The sequence below is a fragment of the Danaus plexippus genome (genome assembly GCF_018135715.1).
Source record: "Danaus plexippus chromosome 9 unlocalized genomic scaffold, MEX_DaPlex mxdp_24, whole genome shotgun sequence".
Lineage (NCBI taxonomy): Eukaryota > Metazoa > Arthropoda > Insecta > Lepidoptera > Nymphalidae > Danaus > Danaus plexippus.
Window position 1 is genome coordinate 649730 of NW_026869847.1, and position 19877 is coordinate 669606.

The window sequence follows — 19877 nt, forward strand, 5'->3', positions numbered from 1 at the left end:
TCTTTTATAGTAGAGTAACGTACTAGCGAAGTCTAGAAGTTAAGTACAAGCCCAGTGACAGAACTACTTAGATTAAAAATATCAAATAAAAATACGTCAAAGTCACAACCCCGTTCATATTTCAAAATTAAATATAATATTTTTAAAGCAGTAACTGAATCCGGTGATAATTTATCGTACATTAACTGTTTCGTTAAAATCATCCGCCGAGCGTTTCGAGTTATAACGTCAATGTAACTCAAATGTTATGGTTGTCCATTAACATTAATATCCCGTTCTAAATATTTATGTTTTGTTTTATCCCAATAATAATAACAGTGTATAGATTTTTTTTATACAAAACATCTGTAAGAACTATATTATTAATAATAATTAATAATTTTTTGAGACACCGACATGTCTAGCACTAACGCTAATGTTTACATTTACATATATAACTTCCCGTATCTAAGTTGTTCGGTCAAAAATACTTTTTAAATTATAACATTACGCACATATTATATTTAACATAATTTTAATATCATAAACGAAACGACATTATTAAAAGTAATTTTATCATTCTATAATCACATTTTAAAGAGGATAAACAAAAACTGCTGTAATATTATAATATTTATGACCGGAAGCAGGCGTATTTATCACGATATCGGCCAAAATTATCTGGCTAAGCCATAACTAGAACGCGATCATCAAAAACTACCGTACAGAGAACTATAAATCAAAAGCCAACAACGACTCCGATGATTATATTCGCAACGGGACGATAATGGCGCGGCCGTAATGAGTGGGCGCGAATTGCTGGTTTGATTTAATGACGTGGATTACAATCAATATGGACGGACGGATATTTTATATACACGTACACACATACATACACGCACACACACATACATACACACGCGAGATGACAGTTAAAATAACATTCATACGGTGCCGGTGTGACAGTTAACTGATAAGGGCTTGAATTTTCAGTTCACTCTAGGTGTGAAAAAACAGCTGAGTATTCAATGATTAAAATCAAGAGACGGAACATGTGAGACATCCAGAATCTAGACACTCTCTTTTTATTTTACGAAATACAAATATCAATGTCATTTTAATCGCACATACATTTTCATTGATCGTAACACAATACAAAACAATGTTGAAAATAATTTATTAGAAAATATAAAGGTGTAATTATGGGTTTATTTATAATTTAAATTAACATCGTGTTTGAATATAAACACTTAGGATATTTTAGACATCTCTTAGTGAGATAATATTTTGTTAACGCAGCTGTTATTTTCCCGTTGACACTTCCACTGGGATGCTGTGAATTCTTAAAACATTAAAATTTATATCATATAAACGTCCGCAACTGTAACATCGTAGAAGAATTATAATCACTTATGTACGGCCAAAAAATAAATCCAATAAATGATATATAACAAGCAATATATATAAGCACAACGGCTTACATAGCTGTATATATCATATGCGAGCCACTTAAGAAAACGGGGCCAACAGTCCGTAACACAATAAACCAATAAAATACGAATATAAATAAAAATAACTGCCCCAAAATAAATAAGTTCTACGCAAGTATATCAGGGACTCAGGCGTCGCGTCAGACCGCTGAGTTATAGCGTCACACAACATAAAATATACAACAAAAAAACTGTTGTTCTTCCAACAGTTTTGTCCCATATTAAGAACGAAAGTACACAACTCGGATTTGGTTAAAATTGAATGGAGTCGATGTTAACATAAAAAATGTTACAGTTAAACGTACACATTAATCACGTAGCTATGTAATACGAAACAATTAATTATCTACTAATACGTACTAATTGAAATAGTTAATAGTAATCAAATACGAAAATAATATTGGAAATACGAATCAATGTTTATATTTAATTAATACATCGATTTAACTCATAGCAGATGATTATCAAAAATATATATAAATAAATAAAAATACAATATAATTAATTTATTAGTATAAACCATCCTTCGTCTCCACTTTGTGTGGAACGAGTACGTAAGCTCTGTTCCACACACAGCTCGCAGGGGGTAATTCTTTATTTTTATTGTTTTTTGTTATTATCATTCTGTCCCCGGATTACTGTGTATGATACACAGCCGTACTGGATGCGTTTAATTGCCGCGGACGGTTTGGAGTAACGGATAAATAAGATTACGGCGCTACAAGACAATAACGATTACATACTGTTTATTAATAACAGATGCTTTATCGCATACGTCATCGAAATTAATTAATATAAACTAATAAAGAGATGTTCTGAAGATTGAATTACTATTGATTATTACCATTCAATATTACTTTATTTAAGAAAAACATAATTACACTAATCATAGGATTGTTTCGACACAATGTAAATTTTGAATGCAAATCATTAAACAGTGAAATAAATAATTTAGATTTTTTATAAACATACATAATGAATAGATATAACAATCAAAGCAATGTGTTTAGTCGAAACAAATGTATGACATGCGTTGGTCGTTACCGTGAGATACTGATTCAATTATAAACCGTGCGAGGGTAGGTTGTAACACGTATAAGGAACCCACTGATAAGTTTAAATATTGTAGGTAATGCGATTAAAATTAACTAGAACGACACAAAGATTATTGAATACAGTAATAAAGTCGTTAAAGTTCTATTCTATTATTAGGTACAGCTTACAAAGTAAATAGAAGTAACTATTTGCAAACAAATTGTTATTGACAAAAACAAAAACAAAACAATTATCGCTAATCACAAATCTGTACTATTCACTACTTATAATAAGAAACACAATTATTTCATATTCAGTTTAACGGTTGCGTTCGAAGTGACAACATACGATTTCTATCATGAGCCTTATTGACGCAGACGCCATATTATCAGAAAACGAATATTGGAAGAAATTAGAGAAGGAATGGAAGACAGTAGACTTAGAAAATGAAATAGAAGATGACCTGCCGATGCTGAAACCAGTGTTCAGTACATTAGATTTAAAAACAACATTCGATTCGTCGTTCCTATTCAAGAAAGTCACCAAGAAAATTGGAAGACAACTCTCCAAGAAATCGACGGGGTCGGCTTTGGACTACAAAGATTTCATCAACAATCTGAAAGACGACCCTCAGAACGACTCCTCCAACCGCTTTTATTTCATCAACGGGCAGATAACTTCGGCGTCTTCGATTGAAGACATATGTCATAAAATAGATGACATCTTCAAATCTATCGAGCAGCTGTCTTCAGCGACTAATACGATGAAGAAGAAAGATGTTCCTGATGTCGTACAATGCAGTATATCAGCGACGGATCTGTCGTTCGACGACACGGTATCAGAGGAAGATAATATCGATAATAGTGACATCGACAGACATATTGAAGAGGCATTCGAACAGTTCAGTGAGACCATGTCCAGTCTTAGTGCGGAACAGTCTTTGGATTCAGTCACCACGTTGGTCAGAAAGTTTAGCAGCGTTTTGAATAGTCCGGGAATTCAGTGTAGTCCGAGAAGAAGAAGGGAGTGCTGCGATAAGTTTAGGGAATTAGCAGAATTTTGGCAGAATCGTGCGTTTGATAAGTAAAAGAGGGTAGGTAGGTAGGTAGCTACTATCATATAAGTATTTTATTATTTAAATATTACTAATAATAACGTTTAAGTTTTGTTTACTTATATACTGTACACGAAGTACTTAATGCGTTAATTTTATAATTGAAAGTATTTTGAATTTTGATACAGAAAATTTTATGTAATTAAATAAATCTTACTTAAGTTATTTTTTATTTCTTTATTTACAATCTTTACAGTATACATCCAGATTTGATTATAAATACTTAACAAATTACCGGATACTGATTCAAATGTAGTTAAAGGCATATATAAAATTGGGAGATTTTTTAAATTCTATTTTATTCTTTTCACTCTCTTTTTGTAAAATTATTTTGCAAAAGAACATTACTTTGACTTTGCTTCTAAAGAATTAATTGTATTCAAATGGGCTGACATAAAAGATTTTAACTCATAAATTAATTAATGCTTTGTCAACATCTGATAGGTTTAGTTGAACTAAAACCCGCTTCGGGGAACAATAAAATCGTTTAAGACAAATACATCCCAGTAGAATATCAATAACACTTAAGAACTTTGTCACAGTTATACGAAGCTTACATAAACAAGACAAACACACACCTATTACTTAATTACCTGAACACAGCACAACAAATAGAAATTCATGGTTCATTAGCCAAACAAGCGTGGCTTGGTTCCGTCCAGTCCAAGTTAGGGACTAAATCATAGATGGTGCCTGCGGATCCCTGCTGAGAAACACACGGGTACATGGCCAGTACATAATTCGCATTTTATATCATCTCTTATAAAAGTTACGACGAATGAGTTTACTAAAATAACATTTCTTTAATGATATTATTATCAAAACTATTATTACACTTTAATTTTCTTTTATTTTATGTCATTGAGTTAAGAAGGAAAGACAGATGTTAGATTGAAGAGATTTAGTATGTTACTGTATAACTGAATAAATTAGATTTAATAGTTTTCTTAGAGTACAATATTTTTGGAGGTGTTTAATATACAAAAGGTCAGAGGTCATCGTGTACGTTCTAAGTGTGTAAGTACAAAATAATCAGTCGTATGTAGCTCACAGTCCGCTCACTGACCGTAAGCAGAAACTTATTCTATTGTTCATGAGAGTTGGACACTTTGTCAATTTATGAGGCCGGCACGCCATCGACTCAGGCAGATTTGGTTAATTGAGTTACTGGTATTAAAACCTATTAACAGATTATTCTTAAACATTTATCATAATGAATATGACGAACGCCGAAATATGAGGCGATAAAACGAACCGTAAAATCATTAAGAACATCCCGCATGCGATGGTCGTTGTTTATATAAAGTGTGAATAAATATAAAAGTATAATGTTTTGTAAGTACACACGTTTGTCCCCCTTAATTGAATCTTGACAGTTTTTCATGAAGTTTCCTTAAGTCCATTAGTGACGTCACAGCGCACCAGCCCGCTTTCCATCAATTTATACGAAATCACCGGAGTGAAGTGTTTTTTAATTAATTTTATGAGTGAGCAACGCCAGCGTGTAGGACACGTGGAGTCGAACACGACTTAAAGGTTCCTCTTACAAATAACGACGATAAGAAGTTTTTGAAATCAAATAAAATATAGTAGAGGAATAATAACAACGTGTTTTCAATCGTGAAGCAAATGTGAATACAAGATATGGCAAGTGGCGTTATTAGTAAAAACTGTTATTATACAGGCTTTTATCAAATTTACTAATAAATAATTATAAATAAATATGAATTTTATTATTTAATTGTAAGTTTCTCTTCTCCACGCCTGGAATTGTCCGCGTGGTCCACGCACTAATTCAATATGGCCGACGTAAGCCATTTGCGTTCGCTCTTGACGCATCGCCCGTGAAAAAATCAATTACAATTTTTTGATAGAACCGCGTCCAGGTGACTAGTATGGAAATAGTTCTTTATTTAGATGTATAGTTTTCGCTATAACCTTAAAATTTATCATAATTATTTAATTACTGTTTTATTTAAAATCACTTTAAATTACATTTATCTTATACTAAATATACGGATATTTTCTTTATAGTTTAAGAACTAATTAACGCCTACTAGTACCATATACGGTTATTATATGAAAAAAATAATAATTTATAGATTACATAAGAATATTTTGCCATTAATTATTTTATATGTTTAGTGCAGCCTTCTCCATGGCGACCTACCAGTGACACCTATGTCCGAGATTTTAGTGAGGCCATTTCAATACAAAGTACCCAAAATTTAATACACAATTGTGATAAAGATGCCTATATTTTATATGAAAATACATTTAGGAAAAAAAAAACACTTTATAATAATAGTTTGTTTTTGCTATGATAAACATACATTTATCCAAAAAGGTGTGTGATATACAGCTATCAGATGCTGGCAGATTTTCCTCATGGACTTTGGACTCCGTGGAGAGACTGCAAAAGGTTTGAGACGCTTTGACTACATCTGTCTCCAGACACGAACTGCTTTGATGTCTGCAAGCAAGTCTATCATAGACTTGTACAGGACTGCGTTTAACATCTTAAGCATTTATTTCTACTTACCATCAGACAGTAAAATATTCACAAGCTATCCAGTTAATAATATATAAGGTAATTCTCGAATGTAAGCTTCAAATCTAACGATTATCTCAGATCACATGTCAATTAATCTTGGTAAATGACCAACTTGGTGTGTAAATAAACTTCAATACTAAATACAGTGTCATATAAGGTGATCAGATAATTATAGCTGACAATAATAAACCTCTCACTTATTACGACACATGATCCATCGTTTACTAACCAGACATTAACGCGGGTAAGGCTTGATGCGCATGCGCAACATTAATATACAATTACCCGTTTAATGGATGGACACGTAACACTTACGGCAGCATCTCAGATGATTGCAACGATGCTACCAATGTTGCAATTATACTCAGTTTTATTTGATTTTATTTACAACTCCTTCTAAATTATACTTTACTGAGAAAAAGTGTATTTTCGCACATTTTAGATTATAACCTGTAAGAACACTGTAGCATTTTAGTAAGATATGCTTATTTTTAGTAGTCGATGGTAAAAGTAAAATTGAACCGAGTCTATACGAATGACAACTGAGATTTCTTTTCTGGTAAAAGTTTTGTTCTGAAATCTAAAGACACCAATGTGACACAAAATTTTATATTTATATATACATAGATACATAAGTTGTACAATTAGAAATTAAAAATAACACCCGGAGTAATAATGATAGCGTATTAAATAGGAGTAGTTTGTCTTTGTAAACAGATTTTCATCTTGCTTTAACACCAAGTTACCTGAAATCCGCCTCCAAACACTTTGAGACATCAACACTTGATAGTTAGTGTCTTTCTCTAGAAAAAAAATTACGTTATATTATATTAATTGACAATAATCCTAAATAAAGAACATATTTTACCAATTTTTAAATTTAGTCCATAAAAATATATATATATTTTTAATTCACATATTCCAAACATGATGCTTACATTTCAAAATCAAAGTAAAAAGATAACAAACAAAAAAATACAAACAAAATAGCAACGACAAGGTTCATAATAAAAATGTTACACCTTTAAGTAAGTATGTTATAAACACAAATGAAGTTAATTAAAAAAGCACACACATAATAAAGCACATTTTATTCACGTTGTACTCATAACGTAGTCATTACCCTGAAAAGTGTGCACGTAATTATGGCGTAACGAGAACATAAATATGTCAACGCTAATACAGTCCCAGGTGCATCGTACGTCTGATCATACGCGATACGAAAACAGATATACAGCTTGTTAATATACAGCTTTAAAATACTGACCAGCGTGAAACTAAAATCAACGTTCAGCTTACCAGCTACAAGTGACCCTTAGATTTGACCCTTGTCCTTTGGCACATAGACATATTTTGTGAATTGACGAAATTCGAAACAGTTATATGCGTACAGTCTAAAAATATAGTCTGTCATTCAAACTTGAAGCTCAATATATAGTGTGGTACCAAAAAGTAGATCTATTCATATATTTTATTGGAGACGTTCGGTATTAACATCTAATACCAATATATCAAACGTCCTCTTATCAATTTATAGTCCCTGTATCGAAACTTGTTCAGTTCCCAAGTGCATCTTGAGCAAGTTTGATAATAAATTAAAACGTTATATTTACTGCCAAATGTTCTATACTATCGCATTTACCCAGATATTGACAATGGAAATTAGTTTTCTGTTCAGCTTATTGCATTCCAAGATGAAAAAGTCTAAAATTAATTTAACTTGACGCTGTACGATGGCACATAAATTCTCATAAATAAAATAATTGAATTAGTTTTTATTCCAGTTGCAACCAGATAAACATAAACGAATACTTACTACAAAATATAATAGTTGCCATAATTAAGGTTTTACGCGAAGATTCTCAGGAAACGGTAACAGGATCCTAGCTGAGGTGAGCTAGCTAGGTGAAAATAAACATCAGAGCATTAGTTTCCTTCACAAACACGAGCAAAATTTGAAGCCATCTCAAATTAATCTAACGCCTAACACACTAATGTAGGATGACCATTCTTCATTAGTACAAAGGAAGTCGCCTTTTGTCTCGCGGCCTTTCATTTGTGATTGTTCACTACACCCAAACTCCGCGGTGTTATTCTGAGGGATTGCTCCGTTGTTTTGGTTATTAAAAGTTAAAAAAAGAATATGTATTTGAATTTCCTAAAGTATACCTGAAAAATTAGAAGATAAATATTCCGCTTTGAATGCACATTCGATTGCAGGTTATACGTAGCTCACTCTGTTATCTATTTAGTCATAAAAATAGCAAATATTATAGATATTGCTAATTAATGGATTCTTTTCATTTTATCAATATCAAACAGCTCCTTCCACTATTCATTTTAACAGATTCACTATTAAAAACGAACAAAAACAATCCTAATCAAATAAGCGTAAATTCAGAATAGGCCTGTTGTCGGGACTTGATCCCTGTCAAGAAATCTACAACACAACCTGACTGCGTGTCACGACAACAATGAAATGATTTATAACAATCGAGATTCGATTTGCATTAGGACGAGAGTTGCCGGACAAACTGGTAACTGTGTAGAATTCAGTTAAGTAATGATCCGATCGACAAAAGCCTTTCTTGTAATACCATAACTTGGCTAACGTATTGTTACATGTAAAGAATTATTTAATGCTACTAATTTTAACCTATTTGGTTTACTATTATTTTAACTATTATATTAAGTCTTAATTAAGCTATATATAAAATGCGGCAAACAGTGTTAAAAAAAAACTATTCGTTATTTCTAGTTTCTAGTGGGACAGGGGGACTATATTAAAATGAATAATTATTGATGGCTTCCATGTTTCAACAACAACGCTCAGAGTCCTTTTTATTTGAACAGAAAACTTGCTTTATCTTGTAAAGAGTAAAAACAAAAATTATAACATTTTTAAAAGTCAAAGAGGAGAATCAAAACCGGATATTTTTTGTCCGGACGGCTGTAATCCGACATCAAGTGCTCTGGGCTGACGTTTGTGTCAAGGATTATTCAGCTGATAAGCGCTGACGCGGTAAAATTGTACAAATGTACGACAAGTCACTGTTTTTGATTTCAACTGAAAGACGGTTTTGTTTGAATGAGACGATACAATAATAATGATCACCTTAAGTAGTCAGTCAATTAAGTAATGAGTTGAGTAAACAAGTAACAAAATTTAGAATACTATGTACCAATTGCTATTAAATAATAGTAAGCGTTTACTAACAAAAATTAAGATTATCATTAAACACAGTAAAATAAAGACACAAAACAAAGATCTAGTATCCAAACATCTTCAATTAGACTCAAAAGGCTAACCTATTTCTAGATAAGTGACAAAACAAACTTCCCACACCGGCACACTGGCTCAAACCGCCTTAAACTGGTTTACGCCTGGTGAGAACCGGTTCAAGCTGGCTTAGCCCGATTTACATAAACTTCTAGTCTTAGATTTTCAGTAATTGCGCTGAATCTGTTTTTCCAACATAATAAACTATTATGGTACATGTTTAATAACTTTTCTGTTTTCAATTTTAAGAATTTCAAGTTTGTTGTAGGTAAATTGTACATCTATGCGAAATTTGACTGTCTAAGTTAGGTACGTTTCGTTGTACTTTGATTATTTTTATTACACCTCGTATTAGTTTTATCTCCACTTGATTTTTTTTTTTTCTATATTTATATTTTATGAATTATGTTTTCATATCGGTATTTGCTATAAATCTACATTTGTAAATCTAATTATAATAGCAGACGGTTAATTTAAAACTCGTAAATAATATACCTCATTTAATTTTATATTCGTAGCAAATTTACTTAAACTAGATACACTATTTGAGTGTGTCCAGAAAATATTAAAAGTTATATAACATTGTATTTATGTTTTCACATAATTTGGTGACCAAAATTTCAATGATTATCAAAAAACTCCAGCTTTTTTTAAGTGAATACAATAATATATTTGAATTTAACCAAACGAAAATATACAGTAAAAAATAAAAGAACAATTACCAGCTACCCTTTTAGCGGAATGTCACTGCGGCTGTAGAATCGCAAATGTCCCAAATGTAATCGTAAAGACTCCATGGTTAATGCAGCGTGATGTGTTAGGTGTTTTGGATCGGTGCACCGCTCCTGCAGTATATGAGGTTACAGTCAGGAATTTAATATGCTCTTATTAGAAAAAGATACGTTTGTTCGGATTATTTACTTTGGATTCTCATAATTAATTTGAGTTTCATGTGACAGCAAATATTCCGATTTTATTACAATTTGGTCAACATTTTATTCACAAATTAGATACATTTATTTAACATTAACAAAAAAGTAAGTATGTATATATATATGTGTCTGTTACTCTGATACGAGAGCACTTATTATCTTACACAACGTGGCATAGAAAAGTTATGTTAAACATAAAGTAGAACACAATACAATATATACGCACAAAGGTTGTCACATTAAACGATGAGTGGAAACGCGTGAACCGCAAAGCAAACACGGGGGAACAAAGTTTGCGAACTGGATTGCACCGGATTACGGCAGTCTCCGGCGGCTGAAACCGGTTAGAGGCAGTTAGAGGCAGTTAGTCAGGTGTGATCTCAGTCGCGTTTACTATTGGTATTATCGCGAAATTGTGGTGTAGGTGTTAGTAGTTGTTAGATGTTAATCTGCGGCTTTTGTAAACCGCGTAGTTTGTGATGCGGTTGCTCTTGTTACGAAATTAAATTTGGCAGAATTAGCTTCTAAATTAACTGTTTTTATTATTTTAAAAACTTTTAATATTACCAGATTTTCTTAATCGGTGATATAAATAACGTTATTATCAAAAACTATATTAAACTTTTATTTAAAAAGGAAATACAATATTCAAAATTTCTGGATACCAGTTATCAACAAATACGAATAGCCCACTTTCATATTATGTAATGCTATCGTCGAGTACATATCATAACTAAAACGTATAATAATCACAATAAACATTAAAACAAACGTCACTGTCATATAACACTGAATCACCCTCAACGTGGCGGATTATCGTGTATTTACTGCAAATTAACCCAACAATTGACGACCAATTGATCGTCTAATGTGTATGACCATTATATTAAATCAAATAGGTCTCAATGGTACTATACCTGTACAAAGACCTATTGATTTAAGGGCATACGCGTCTGGATTGCCTGTATCCTGTTACCTATATTGATGATTTGAACGGCAGTAATATACTGGGTTTACTATGATGTATGTGTTTAAAATAAATTTACTTAAGGTCTCCAACGCGCTGAAATTACAACTAGCTCCATATCAGTTCAGCGTTATCTCTGCGTAGGCTAAAATTAAAAAGTATAAGCTCTGTAGTGGCTAAACTAAATTTAATTTACTAAAATTCGCTGTCTCTGTAATGTAGCATCAGCGATAAATTCTAAACAATTTATTACCTTCCGGAACAACACCCCAAATTTCCACGTGGAAGTACCATTTTTCTTCTAAACTACTAATTGATTATCCGTAATTCAGCTACAAATTGCCGAGCTATATCTCAAGGCGACAACGGCCTATCAATAAGCCTAAACCTTGCCAATGGCCGGGCGTAAATTAAGACACTCGATTTACGAGCATTGCTACTGCAGCTCTAAGATGTTCACTGTCACTATGGATTGAGTGTTACACGGAAACATTAATTGAGAACTACACACACACATATTAATAGCTAGTTTGATAAACAGTTTGACACGTAACTCTGTATATATTATAACGCCCGGACTTTAACACAATTTAAGACTAATTCTGATGCATTTTATACGGATATGTAATTTTTTTAGCATAAAAATGGTAATACAAGATTTTTTTCCGATTCGAATGATATAGTTTATCTTCAAATTAAGGAATTCCGGAAAACAATTTCGTGTTAAATTTTTGTTGTGTCTCTCCTGACAAAATATATTAGCGGCCGTGATGTAATCTTTCATTCAAGTGTTCAGCGGAGTGAGATCTCGTCCTTGACAGTGTCAGATCAAATAATCGAGTTACTACAAAATAAACGACAACATGAAACTATAAACGAAAGAAATAAACCAAAAAGAGACAAAAGTTGCAATTTAAAATCCTAAGTAAATACGATTAAACATGACACAATTTGTGAAAAGTTACCAGTATATTCATTCCAACGAAAACTGTTAAAGAAACTGAAAGCTTGTAGCGGCGTAGCCTTATATCACAAGTCAGGTTGTCTTTCGATTGGGCCATAACATAAACATGACGGTACGCTATTAAAAGTTGGACTCGTTTTGTGAGCCGAAATATTATACTACCTTCCTTCTATCTGGTATCGGACTCAGGGCTGCCAACTATATACAATTTGCATTTTTATTTTATTTTATTACAACGTTCGAAAATTCGGTTTGTTCCGTTTTTAAAGTTGTACAATGTTTACGATTTTGTTATCCAAGTTAGGTTATCTAATGTTGTTCTCTGTTCGGAGATTTAAATTCGTATTTGTAACACTAATATGGCCGATATAAAGATTGCACGCTTTTATACAATTTCAGCTTGTTTAGATTTTTAAAATGTTTTTCTATGTAATGGTTCGAAACGAATACGCAACGTATTAGCAACATTAGCAGTTTATACGGAAATTACTTAAACTATGACTGGATATTCGGCGTATTTTAAAGTATTTTTCAACTTTACGTCTGCGACTGCGTTAAGTATTCAACTATACCATTATCTTAGTGTCACCGTTATCTTAATATGTGTCCCCGAATCTTGTTTTGTAATCATGAGGTAAACAATATTTACGTTATATTAAAAGTCGGCAGCCCTAGCCAGCAGATGGAGTCCGGTAGAGTCTGTCTCATAAACATGGCTTGTATCAGCGCGTAATCTGGCGGATTTGTCGATCAGACCCGCTATCCAGTGGCCAGATTTGTACGGGGCTTTACCGATGCGCATACGTTTTGCTTTTCTTGCTGGCTATTTATTGGTCTGTCCTCCCAGGTGGAAACTTACAGCTATGATTGAGGATTACGGATTTCTAGTTATTGACGATGTTCGGTCCTTACATTTAGATTAATCTACAATTATATATAATCTTCACTGTTTTAAAAAACAAATTTCAATGTAAATGTTATTTCTAAGTCAAAATGATTGAAGGATTTGTAATTTGTACGATCATACAAACATCTGAATAGAACCGAAACATATTTTTTTACACTTTTAATATTTTAGAAATATACAATTTAGGTAGAATGAAAAATATCGGCATTAATATTATATAAAATTAGATTATTAACAAACTTGCGTCATATCTAATAATCTTTATGTTGAAGTTAAAATAATAATATTATAAATAAACATGCAAATGATAACAGAATAACTACAACGAAACTCAGCCCCTACCTTTTATATAGGACACAGAAACAGACCCACATCTAAATGCAAATGGTTGATTACCTGCGCTATAGCACGCCCGTGAACAATATTTGTACCGGTCGGATATATTTAAGATATTTTATTTTGTTTAGATACAAAAGGCCTCACCGGATATAGACCAGTTCACACTCGGATACCTTATTATTGGACTTGTTTAAGGCATTTTTTTATTTATCATTATTAAAAGAGATTTATTCAAATTTAAAATAATGATAAAATATTCTTGCAAACAAACTGAAAGCCAACTAAATGGAAATTTATACGAATTAGTGTAGAATATAATAAAAATCAATTAAGCATCTATGTGTGTACTATTCTCGGATCTGACACGACAGTAAACATGGCGTCTCATAGCCACTATCTCGATGAGGGTAGTTTTAAAACCATTGCTAATGATTATGAGCTGATAGTGTAATGGGACCCATGACCAGTATGTAGGTTACTTTATGGTTAACAAGGTAACATATTAATAACATAGTTTATAGCACAATACTATTTTATATAAAAATATATAATATTCAGTAAATAATATAGTTTTACTACTTTTTTAAATTAATTATAAATAATGAACTATATCTCTTAGCATCGATTTTAAACCATTTACTACACATCTTCTTTTACTCATCAATTTCCTAAAGATGTTATCAATTATGGATGGATATATACCTATCTTATTTACAAAAAATATATTTCTCTAACTGATCGATGAATCTGTTAAAAAACGTAATATATATTTGATTGACTTATTTTTAAAAGATGCCTTAATAAGTTTCGTCAATTTAAGAAATAAATAATACTTTTTTGGTCTTACCTTGCTATAACTGGCATTTGGTATAACTGACTACTTAGCCTTCACTGATGCGAAAATTTTCCCAAGGTCCATTTTATATAAATGTAGTTTTAATGACTTTTTTCCATAAATAGTGAGGTCGAAAGCATCATCAAAATTTCATATCAATTTCAATCAACTTGAGATGACAAAATCATTTAATTTAATCGAAAACCCTTTTCAGATAAACATAAAAAAAGCTTTTTAACAAGTTCTACATAACAAAAATATTAATTGAGTTTCCGATGGTCACCTAATGAGAGTATTTAACATAAAAAAACTTGTTCGTTTACATTAAACAATATCGGTGGTATTCACGATCGTATAAATACATAATTAATAAATTATTTTAATACGTAAATTTAAAGTAATATAAAAACATCTAAGTACAATAGAACCTTAATAATACGATAATTCTAGGTTTATTTTAATTTTAATAAGTTTTATAATACCAATCGATAATGAGAAATATTGAAAAAATATCACCTCAAAGTAACTAGATACACAATTAGAAACTTTATGCTATAAATATATAAAGAAAAAAGAAAGAAAAGTTAACATTAACCGGTAAATCTTCTAAGATTATCATGGAATGAGACCGGGAACAGTAAATAATATTTTAAATTAATGCTAATGGGCTCGGTTTACCTAAACGTTGGGTAGACGGTATAACTCACGAGTGACACCCTTATTAATATATGAATTTATCTCAACAGTATACGTTATTTATTGTGATTACATATAAAATTATAGCTGACACAATAACATAAACAAATAAAAATATATATTGAATATTATAACACATTAGCCGCTATTAGAGCTTAATATATATGTATATTAGATTCAGAGAGTGTGTTTGTTAAAAACGTAACGCTAAATTTTAGAAAAAATACGAACGAAGTCGCACACAAGAAATAATGTTTTAGTGTAAATAAAAAAAAACATATTTCTCTCCATATTTTCTGCATAGTATGTCAGGATGTGATGTGAACAGTCTTATTTCCATCATATTAAAGTTCTAAGACTTTGATTTTCATATATTTTAACAATCCTGGCACTAAAAATCCCTGTATAGTAACTTCTATAATAATAAGAAGAAACGTTTCTCGTCAGATCGAAATTACGTTGGGTGACACCCCTGATATAAACAGTGTGTGAATAAATCGAAGATATCAATAACATTCTAAAGCGGCACAACCCTAACTTGAATCATTTGACCAAGTTATCGGCCGGCCGTTTATCACTGGAACGTCACATTTAATAATAATTAATGATAATTGCCTTCCAGCTTACGACAAAGCCGATCGGCCGATTCACCAACTTACTTTAGTTTAACTTGCTATTTGAGAAGTGTATCTTGTAGTTGTGAGGAACAGAGAAACCGTGAAGTCGACTTGAGATTATAATGTTCTATTCTGTAATAAAACCAGGCAGTACGCGGATATGATTTTGTTCGTCTACACATATCGTGTACTAGGTCAATCAATCAACGAACCGATCGTTAATTATTGACTAACAAATTAATAGAGTTTTAAATTAATTGCTTCAATTGACTTCATTTCAATTAATATAATCATATATACAGGCCTTTCATTTTGTTTATAAATTACAAAAAACCTAAAACATTTTTTTCATATCAACGTCCACTCCATTCCATCCCAAAACACATAACAGAATTCTTAATCACTTACCAATGGTAAACGACAGTAAACAATATGAGAAGTCCAACTTAAACTATAATTCAAGTAAACTCCAACGCAAACTGCATTGTTTAACAACCAATTTTAACTAAGACACACGGCGGCATTATTGAAATGTACTGTTTGAATAGCTCCTGATACAGAAATGTGTTATATTTGAACGAATACCAAATACATTATACAATATATCTCTATATATTCTATAGAAATTTTTGATTAAAAATATCAATTCATATTTTAATTTTTCGCATATGATTTTCTTGGTACACTATCTAACATTAATAAATAGCTTTACTGTATACTGTATAGTAATTTATCATATTATAGTCAGCCAAGCTGCCTAGCTTACAATTGATTACAATCAATTGTACAAAATAATTAGAAATATTATGTATGTATTCGCATTTACTTACTCTGTGTTTTTTTATCGTTAATATCAATAACATATAGATATTTAACTAACTTGTGTTAATAAAATAAAGCAAATATTTTTATTTGTTCCACTACTTTGAATAGACTGTTAGTCTTTAAAATGTGTTTGACGTTTAATTTGTTTTTGACTTTTCACTTGTAGCTAGACACGTTTATGAGTTATTCTTAGCAAGCCCTTTCATTTGATAATCATATCGTAGAAGTGTACTAAAGATATTTATCCGCGATCTTAGACACACTGCCATATTGGATTAAAAGATATAGACAAATTTATCCATCATCATCATCATCAGCTTATTGGTGTCCACAGGTGAGCAAAGGCGAGTTCTCACATGGAGAAGGTTACAATATTAATCACCAAGCTTGCTCAAGGCGGATTGACAAATTCAAACTTATCATTTGAAATTATAAGTCTTGGTTTCCTCACGATGTTTTCCTTCACCACCTGTCAGTGGTGTCTAAATACTCGTTGAAAATACAAGTACCTCATTCGAAAATTTTCACATCGGTATTTCCTAGGTTTAGAACCCGCGCCCTTATGCATGAGAGGCGGACCTTAACTTCCAGCACACCGCAACTAATTTATCTTTGTATCGTCCAAACTAAAATTTTATTATAAATTTCAGACAAACGGATAAAGAACCATACCTACGATTTAGAATTGACTTGCACATATAGAGATACGTTGCAAGTTTGATAAAAGCTAATAATATTATAACGTGTAATCAATCCAGATATTTATCTCACTTGTTTTTCTACCCAGCTAATCTCCGAGAAGCTATTACTTGAATAAATGTATTGCATATTAATGTCATACTACCATAGTTTTTTAAAGGCTCACAAAGCTCAAACCACCTAAGTTCAATTTATCGCAGCGTCCCAAATGAAGTCAGCGGAGATTCTCAATCTAGCAAATTAAACGCTGTAACACAAGTTCACAATCAGTTCTATATAAACATTGTTTACCTTCATCAGTCCGATAGGAGCAAGGTGCTGCGAAGTTTGCACATCCACTCAAATTTGTTAGTAACTCCCCACCTAATGGCACGTAAGGACGGTGAGGTCCAAGCTTAAAATATGGATGTGGCACCTGTGATGCAGAATACAGAACAACAACAGAACAATGTAAAAAATAATATAATATAAATTTACTATTGTTATAAACAAAGTTTCAATGTCCTTGCCGCGTCACATTATCAGAGATCTCTTTGTTTCTCATCTCGAACTACATATTAAATGCCTGTTCTTGATAACCCTTACACGGAACGCGATAACACTGAATAAAGAATAAAATAATATAAGATGTTGTACTTGGAAAACATATATATATATAATTTAAAGCATAGCTTTTGTTGGTATAAACACACTTGATATACACACATGGCTGTTGAAGTATAGATGAACCGTTTTTGTCGATTCTAGCAATTCTATATCTCTGTTTAATTTGTATTTTGGTCCTTTTATTATGAGATCAATGACATTTAGATATAATCCCTTTGTATTGAGATGTATAAATGAGTTTGGAGTTGTTCTCGGCTCCCATCTGATAACATCTAACCCTTTGCTTCGACGAGATTCCAATTTCTTACTTTCGAAGTTGTATATTGAACGTGTATTATCAGTAAATAAAAGCTTCGGTTAAATCTACTTCTAAATTTTAACTGGTTAAACTGACTAACTCTCTATCACTTAAAGTTTAGCTTATATTTATAATAATCTGTATAAAGTAAAGGCCATAGACACAACGATTGTAACGTTTTTTTTTAATTCTAAATAAGCCTTCAAAGCCTTATAATGTTTTCAGTGAATTTAACATTCAATTTATATACAAAAAGTTAACAAATACAGTGTATTTTAGGATCCAAACGACTTCGTTGTTTAATTAAACTCAAATTAGTGTAGCGAATTAACGCGAACGTGTACGCATTGGATACAATGTAGTTATGTTGATTTCGTATTTTCAACTCTAATCATAACTCATGAAAGTCAAGAATCATTCGCGCGTGGACTTCGTTTATCCAAGACGTTCGTGCTCTCTTACAAATTGGCCACATTAATACGGGGGGTTCAATATGGGTCCTTGATGAGTACAGTGAAATTTGACGGAACATATTATATTATGTGCAAATAGCATTAAAAAAGTCTCCTTAATGAAATCCAAATAAAAGAATTTGAAAACAAAATTCATTGATACGGACAGAATGTGAACTTGTTACTTCCGGATTTGCGTTCCAGTTAGTTTACCAATTAGAGTATCGTGCACCGAGGTAGTTTAGACATTTTATATATTTAACGTCAATCGGTACAGAAATGCCGTATATGTTGTATGTTTTCATACAATTTTTTTTTATTAATTTCTTCTATCTTTGCAGTGTAAAAGGAACATCATAAAAATGGTCAAAGAAAATTGACTGATGTATCGATTGCTGGATAAATTTAAATTAGTTTAAAATCAAACATACATTATACTCAGTTGTCACTTATATATATTAAAATTTAATTTATTTTGTTTACAATTAAATTTTTTCATTCTTTTGTTTGATTAAGGAAAAAAAGCTTTAATATAAGTTGTAACTCTATAGACGTTATTAGGTAACATGGACTCGTCTGCGAGCGGATTCCGATGTCGAATGTAACGAGCGATGTCGAATGTTCGTCTCGTCTTAGGATCGTTGAGGGGTGTTCAACTATCGGGTCGCTAGCGTAAAAGTAAATCAATTCGCGTATTAAGGCAAAAACCATTAGGTTAAGACAAGAATTTAAGTCTCAGTTAATTATTTTAATAACCTGATCACGACCTAACCTTAGACATAATAAACAATCACTCACTCTAAATGTTAAATTTCAATTAAGTCAATTCGATTATTCAATTAATTAATCAACAGTAAAAAGTAAGAAAATATATCCGAAGGTTTGTCAACCCTGACATCAATGAAGTACTGATAGAAGTTTAATTTGTCTTGACAGAGTGCGGAATGTTAATTACGAGTGATCTCCGCTAATCCGACATTTGTTAGGTCGGAGCGGCGGCAATTAAAGGTTACCTGATCGAGTTACACCCAAAAAACTATAAAAAGTATTTAATTAAAAGACCGTTACACTTTTTTACGTTATATGAATGGTAATGTCTGAGTAAACGTAGCATTTTATAACGAATATTGAAATATATTGTAATGTCGATACAGAGGAATTGAATAGATCCAAAAGGAAGTAAAAGAACAAAGAGCAATACAGAGCATCGCGGGACGGTGCAATACAAAAAGGCGCTAATTTCTCGAAACCAAAAAGTGGTAATGGTTATGCGTTGCACCAACGCGTT

The 19877-nt window shown here is 31.8% G+C and overlaps 1 protein-coding gene and 1 long non-coding RNA gene across 2 annotated transcripts; one reads left to right on the forward strand and one right to left on the reverse strand.

The window, feature by feature from the left end:
- The first annotated feature begins 2609 nt into the window (after nt 1-2609).
- Nucleotides 2610-3790, forward strand: LOC116767586 (uncharacterized). The gene has a single exon (XM_032657972.2). It carries the CDS (start codon nt 2863-2865, stop codon nt 3589-3591), a length of 729 nt encoding a protein of 242 aa, XP_032513863.2. The 5' UTR covers nt 2610-2862; the 3' UTR covers nt 3592-3790.
- A 3026-nt stretch (nt 3791-6816) lies between these two features.
- LOC133320126 (uncharacterized) lies at nt 6817-11784 on the reverse strand. Its single transcript, XR_009753575.1, has 4 exons — nt 11605-11784; nt 10611-10718; nt 10175-10297; nt 6817-6975 (listed from the first exon to the last, which is right to left on the reverse strand). It is a non-coding gene; the product is annotated as an uncharacterized LOC133320126 (long non-coding RNA).
- Nucleotides 11785-19877: the final 8093 nt, after the last annotated feature.

What these genes read in the sequence shown, in the direction of transcription:
- LOC116767586 (XM_032657972.2), top strand. Translation starts at nt 2,863, where the DNA reads ATGAGCCTTATTGACGCAGACGCCATATTATCAGAAAACGAATATTGG.